We start from the raw sequence: 6,616 nt of genomic DNA, 5'->3' as shown, positions 1-6,616 counted from the left end.
GAGTTTTTTCTTTTGGACTTTTTGAATATATTGTTCTCACACTGTAACCTGCATCTGTGTCCAGTTGTGTTCCTGACAAGAACACTCACAATGAACACATTGACAATGTTACAAAAGCATTTTATTTCAGAGAAATGCTGTTCTTTTAGTATTTTCTATTCATCGAAACGAAAAAGTATCACAGTTTCTACTGTTTTCAACACTGGTTATAATCAGAAATGTTTCTTGAACAGCAAATCAGCATATTAAAATGATTTCTGAATGATCACGTGACACTGACGTCTGGAGTAATGATGCTGAAAATTCTGATTTATGCACAACACAAATAAATTCAATTTAAAAAAACAATAACATTTGAGTTATTTTAAATTTTAATTGTGCTGTATTTTTACCAAATAAATGCAGCCATGATGAGCAAAATAGCTTTAAAAACATTACAAAATCTTACATAAAACTTTTGTATCTTTATAATTATAGTAATTATAATGTTACATAGCTCATTACTTCATTTGGTAATGCTTGTGGCAGAGAAATTACACACTTTTATTACTTTATTACATAACTAATGGAAGGCAGCATAATTCAGAGTTCTCCTGGTAAGATGATGGTTAAACTGAAAATCAAGAGTTTTAGAGATGAAAGTAACAAAGCTTTGTACTGCAGTCATCCAACATCAAATGATGTGCACTTACCCAGACAAAAAGCCCATTTCTTACTCTTGTTCTGCTGTCAAACAAAAACTAGACTCTGAAGAAGATGGCCATCATCACCATCATTTTGCCTGCTGCCTGTCCTTTCACAAACCTTCCCAATATGCCTCATTTAACTAACTGCCTGGTTCTAAAAATACATCTACACACATCTCAGCCTTTTGTATTTTTTCATTCTCTTTCTTTAAATTTGATATTTAGGGGATAGAGGGGTCTGTGGGCAGTTGTTTCATAGCTGCAATAATAGGATGATTAGATATATTATCCATGTGTGTGTGAGGCAAAATAATAATAATAATAATAAATGATCAAACTGCAGTAAATAATGCGATTTACTTCAATGTAGTGTTAAAAATCACCTGCCAATTTAGTCTTATCTATCAAAGCAGGATAGTTAGGTCAAAATGGACCATGGCACAGCACTTTCACGCTGATCAGATTTCATCATGTTGACACTTTATATCAAGAAACATATGAACATCAAAGGTGATGTTGAAAGATGCAGTCCAACTGGCTGACATTTATCATCTCTCATGTAATCACACAATCATTGAATCAACCGCTGAAAGATGTAAATGATGTAAACAACTTGTCACCTAATGTCCCATTTACCACAGGAATGATATCTAATGTACACAGCTGGTTTGTTCAATTATTTACATCTGAACTATTTTATAGATTTTTTTTAATGAATATTGAATTAAAAAATTAATTAGTATTATATTTTTAATCAAGGATAATTTTTTTCAATCACATTTGTTTAACCCTACTGACTAAAATTTTTTACTATACATACTTATAACATATTTACAAAAGATATGTGAGTTAAAAAAAGAGATGTAAATATTTTCAATTATATATACGTAAATACGTAATATTTTTTTGTCTTAATTTGTCAGAACACCCATATTATACAAGTTATCCAGACATAAAAAAGCATGTATGGTCACTCTTTATTTTAAGGTCCAATTCTCACTATTAACTATCAACAATGATTTACTGTATGCCTCACTAATTTCCCAATTAGGAATACACACAAGGTACCATGAAAGACACCATACAAAGAAGGAGGGAACTAAATAAGGCAAACAACGAGGGGCAGACGGGTTCAATTCAATTCAATTCAAGTTTATTTGTATAGCGCTTTTTACAATACAAATCGTTACAAAGCAACTTTACAGAAAATTATGTTTCTACAATATTTAGTAGTAGCTAGTAGTTTGTGCACGTTTGACAGGATTTTAGAAAAATAAAAATAAAAATAATAATAATACAAGACGTAGTCAGCTAGATGATGAACTATCAATATTATTAATTAATAGTAATTATAGGATGCAGTCACACATGTAGCAATAATTGTTAGTTCTGTTTGTTGATTCAAGGTTAGCATCATCTGGGGTCCTCTGAGGGTCAGCATCATCTCTTCTCAGGTGTTCTGGATCCAGACTGGAGCTTGTGTAAATCTTAGTTACCACGGGATGTAAATCCCGTGGCAAAACATAGAAACAAAATAGAGACATCATTAGCATAGCTGCTGATCCAACAAAGTAAAATTAGTTTAACCCAAGCTAAAGAATAAAAATGCAGATGCAACTACACTCACAATTTAAGAGATACATTATTCGAATGCTTGGCGAAAGAGATGCGTTTTTAATCTAGATTTAAACAGAGAGAGTGTGTCTGAACCCCGAACATTATCAGGAAGGCTATTCCAGAGTTTGGGAGCCAAATGTGAAAAAGCTCTACCTCCTTTAGTGGACTTTGCTATCCTAGGAACTACCAAAAGTCCAGCATTTTGTGACCTTAGGGTGCGTGATGGGTTGTAGCGTGGTAGAAGGCTAGTTAGGTACGCAGGAGCTAAACCATTTAGGGCCTTATAGGTAAGTAATGATAATTTGTAACTGATACGGAACTTAACAGGTAGCCAGTGCAGAGACTGTAAAATTGGGGTAATATGATCATATTTTCTTGACCTGGTAAGGACTCTAGCTGCTGCATTTTGGACTACCTGTAGCTTGTTTATTGACGAAGCAGAACAACCACCTAGAAGTCCATTACAATAGTCCAGTCTAGAGGTCATGAAAGCATGAACTAGCTTTTCTGCATCAGAAACAGATAACATGTTTCGTAGCTTGGCAATGTTTTTAAGATGGAAGAATGCGGTTTTTGTAACATTGGAAATATGATTTTCAAAAGACAAATTGCTGTCCAATATAACACCCAGATTTCTGACTGTAGAGGAAGTAACAGTACATCCGTCTAGTTGCAGATTGTAATCTACAAGATTCTGTGTGGTGTTTTTTGGTCCAATAATTAATATCTCTGTCTTATCCGAATTTAATTGGAGAAAAATATTTGTCATCCAATCTTTTACATTTTTAACACACTCTGTTAGCTTAGATAATTGGGAAGTTTCATCTGGTCTCGTTGAGATATATAGCTGAGTATCATCAGCATAACAGTGGAAGCTAATTCCGTATTTTCTAATAATATTACCAAGGGGCAACATGTATATTGAAAATAGAAGGGGACCTAGGACGGATCCTTGTGGCACTCCATATTTTACTGATGATAAATGAGATGACACCCCATTTAAGTAAACAAAATGGTAGCGATCGGACAGGTAGGATCTAAACCATCTTAGAGCCTGCCCTTGAATACCTGTATAGTTTTGTAATCGATCTATGAGTATGTCATGATCTATGGTGTCGAACGCAGCACTAAGATCAAGTAAGACTAGAAATGAGATGCAGCCTTGATCTGACGCAAGAAGCAGGTCATTTGTAATTTTAACAAGTGCAGTTTCTGTGCTATGGTGGGGCCTAAAACCTGACTGAAATTCTTCATACAGATCATTTTTATGCAGGAAGGTGCTCAATTGAGCAGACAAAACTTTTTCTAAAATTTTAGACATAAATGGAAGATTTGAAATAGGCCTATAATTTGCCAGTACACTAGGATCTAGTTTTGGTTTCTTAATAAGAGGCTTGATAACCGCCAGCTTGAATGGTTTTGGGACGTGACCTAAAGATAACGACGAGTTAATGATATTGAGAAGCGGTTCTTCGGCTACAGGTAACAGCTCTTTTAGTAATTTAGTGGGTACAGGATCTAATAAACTTCCTGTCCTATATTTGTAAAGCACTGCAGTTTATCTTTGGGTGCGATGGATGAAACTGAAGTGATAGACGCTGTAGAATCTACATTCGCTATTGTATTTCTAATGTTATCTATTTTATCAGTGAAGAAATTCATAAAGTCATTACTATTTAACGTTGGTGGAATATTTGAATCAGGTGGCGTCTGGTAATTTGTTAATTTAGCCACTGTGCTAAATAAAAACCTTGGATTGTTTTGGTTATTTTCAATGAGTTTGTGGATATGCTCTGCCCTAGCAGTTTTTAGAGCCTGTCTATACCTGGACATACTGTTTTTCCATGCAATTTTAAAAACTTCCAAGTTAGTTTTTCTCCATTTGCGTTCAAGACTACGAGTTACTTTCTTGAGAGAGTGAGTATTACTGTTATACCATGGCACAGTACGTTTTTCTCTAACCTTTTTCAATTTGATGGGGGCAACAGCTTCTAATGTATTAGAGAAAATAGTGCCCATGTTGTCAGTAATTTCGTCTAATTCGTGTATTTTTGGGTACAAATAGCAGTTGAGATAGATCAGGCAGGTTATTTGCGAATCTGTCTTTGGTGGCTGGAACAATAGTTCTGCCCAGACGGTAACGCTGAGACATATAGTTAATATCAGTTATACGCAGCATGCACGATACAAGGAAATGGTCTGTAATATCATCACATTGGGGTACAATATCTATAGCAGTAAGATCGATTCCATGCGATATAATTAGATCTAGTGTATGATTAAAACGATGAGTGGGCCCGGTGACTTTTTGCTTGACTCCAAAGGAGTTTATTAGGTCAGTAAACGCAAGTCCTAATGTATCATTTGCATTATCAACGTGAATATTAAAATCTCCCATGATTAGCGCCTTATCAACTGTAACTAGAAGGTCTGAGAGGAAATCTGCAAATTCTTTTAGGAATTCTGTATACGGCCCTGGTGGTCTATACACAGTAGCCAGAGCAAGAGATACATTAGATTTCTTTTGCATGTCTGACAGTGTAACATTTAGCAGAAGTATTTCAAAAGAGTTAAACCTGTATCCTGTTTTCTGGGTAACATTGAGAATATCACTATATATTGTTGCAACACCTCCTCCACGACCAGTCTGACGGGGCTCATGCTTATAACAGTAGTTTGGTGGAGTAGACTCATTTAGACCAAAATAATCATTTGGTTTTAGCCAGGTTTCAGTCAAGCAGAGTACATCAAAACTATTTTCTGTGATCATTTCATTTACAATAACTGCTTTGGGTGTGAGTGATCTAATATTTATGAGCCCAAACTTTAAAACATTTTTTTGTTCATTTACTTTACATTTTTCTGGTTTAATTACGATAAGATTTTTTCTAGATCCTACATTATATTTTGACCTCACTATTCGGGGAACAGACACAGTCTTAATAGTTTTTACAGCGCAAGTACTTTTATCATTTAAGCGGGTGGAACAAAAGTCATCATAATAGTTATTAGAGAATTGTCTTACTAGTCACATGGAGCGAAGTGTCCTGGAGATGTTGTCAGAGAGCAGCTCCGCTCCGATTCTGCTGGGGTGTAATCCATCAGCGCGAAACAGCCTAGGACGCTCCCAGAAAAGATTCCAGTTATTAACAAATAGCAGTTTCTGTTCTTTACACCATGACAACAACCATTCATTTAAAGCAAAAAGTCTACTGAACCTTTCGTGTCCTCGTCGATACGTGGGCAGTGGTCCTGACACGACGATCGTCGCCGCGGGCGTCGTGCTGCGAACCGTCTCGATCAGGCTGCTGAAGTCCCTCTTCAGCGTCTCCGTCTGCCACAGCGTGGTGTCGTTAACCCCGGCGTGAAGCACGACCGCTCTGGGGCTCTCGTCGACCTTCAGGATCGCGGGTATCTGCGCAGAAACATCGAGAACACGAGCACCAGGCAAACAATGAGTGTGCACTTTACCTTCGGCTAACGTAGCACTTACGTGTCGGACGATGGAGTCTCCGATGATCACAGCGTTGCGTCCTGTCTCGCGGAGGGGAGCGAAGCGGTTCCGGATGGAGATGTCGAAGGCAGGAGGGGGAGAAGTCGTCGCCCGGGACCCGGCTCGCGTCCTCCGCTGTGGATGCACCCAGGGTCCGTGGTGTCCCGGCGTCGCAGTGAAGGACATCTGGGAAGATCGCGTCCTGGGTGCACCGGGCCTGTGCAGAGAAACACACGGAGTAGACGTGGTGGGACTGTTAGCAGATCGCTGTATACTTACCCCGGACTTGTGAGCGTCAGCCCGGGATGATTCCAGCACGGCTCTCCGCTCTCTCAGCTGGGCCTGCCTCACCTCCAGGTCGCGAATCTGCTTTCCCACGGCCTCGAGCTCGAGCTGCACAGAGTGGAGACATTCATCCGCCATTAAAGCAAGTAACAGTGAGTACAGCAGTGGTAATGTGTGTGAATAGAGTATTAGCAATGTTAGCGCAGTTAGCTGCAACCACGCCGCTGATGCTAACGGGCTAAAAGCTAATAGCGGACCCGGGAGATCAAAATAAAACTAGTGATAGCGAGCCGCTCTGATTGTTTTTGTTGTAGAATACAATAGAGGATATATTCACACGTTATATAAACGGAAACGATGATGTATAAAATTGATTTTTGAGTTAAAAATAGTCAATGAAAAGAATATAGTGACGGAGCTCAAACGCAGTACAGCCGCCAACAACAAACAGGAAGTGAAGGGGGTTAACCAATGATGAACTAACAAGAACAGGAACATAACCAAATAAGGAAAAAAAACTGTAATTGGAAGGAAC

The 6,616-nt window shown here is 38.1% G+C and overlaps 1 protein-coding gene across 1 annotated transcript; it reads right to left on the bottom strand.

Annotated features, from left to right (window-relative positions):
- Positions 1-5,331: 5,331 nt before the first annotated feature.
- On the bottom strand, positions 5,332-6,195 carry LOC132157648 (uncharacterized). The gene is made up of 2 exons (XM_059566977.1): positions 6,076-6,195; positions 5,332-6,013 (listed from the first exon to the last, which is right to left on the bottom strand). The coding sequence occupies exon 2, from the start codon at positions 5,980-5,982 to the stop codon at positions 5,332-5,334; it is 651 nt and encodes a 216-aa protein (XP_059422960.1). The 5' UTR covers positions 5,983-6,013; positions 6,076-6,195.
- Positions 6,196-6,616: the final 421 nt, after the last annotated feature.

This window comes from Carassius carassius, chromosome 15, assembly GCF_963082965.1.
Source record: "Carassius carassius chromosome 15, fCarCar2.1, whole genome shotgun sequence".
Classification (NCBI taxonomy): Eukaryota; Metazoa; Chordata; class Actinopteri; order Cypriniformes; family Cyprinidae; genus Carassius; species Carassius carassius.
This window is presented reverse-complemented; position numbering and strand designations above follow the sequence as displayed.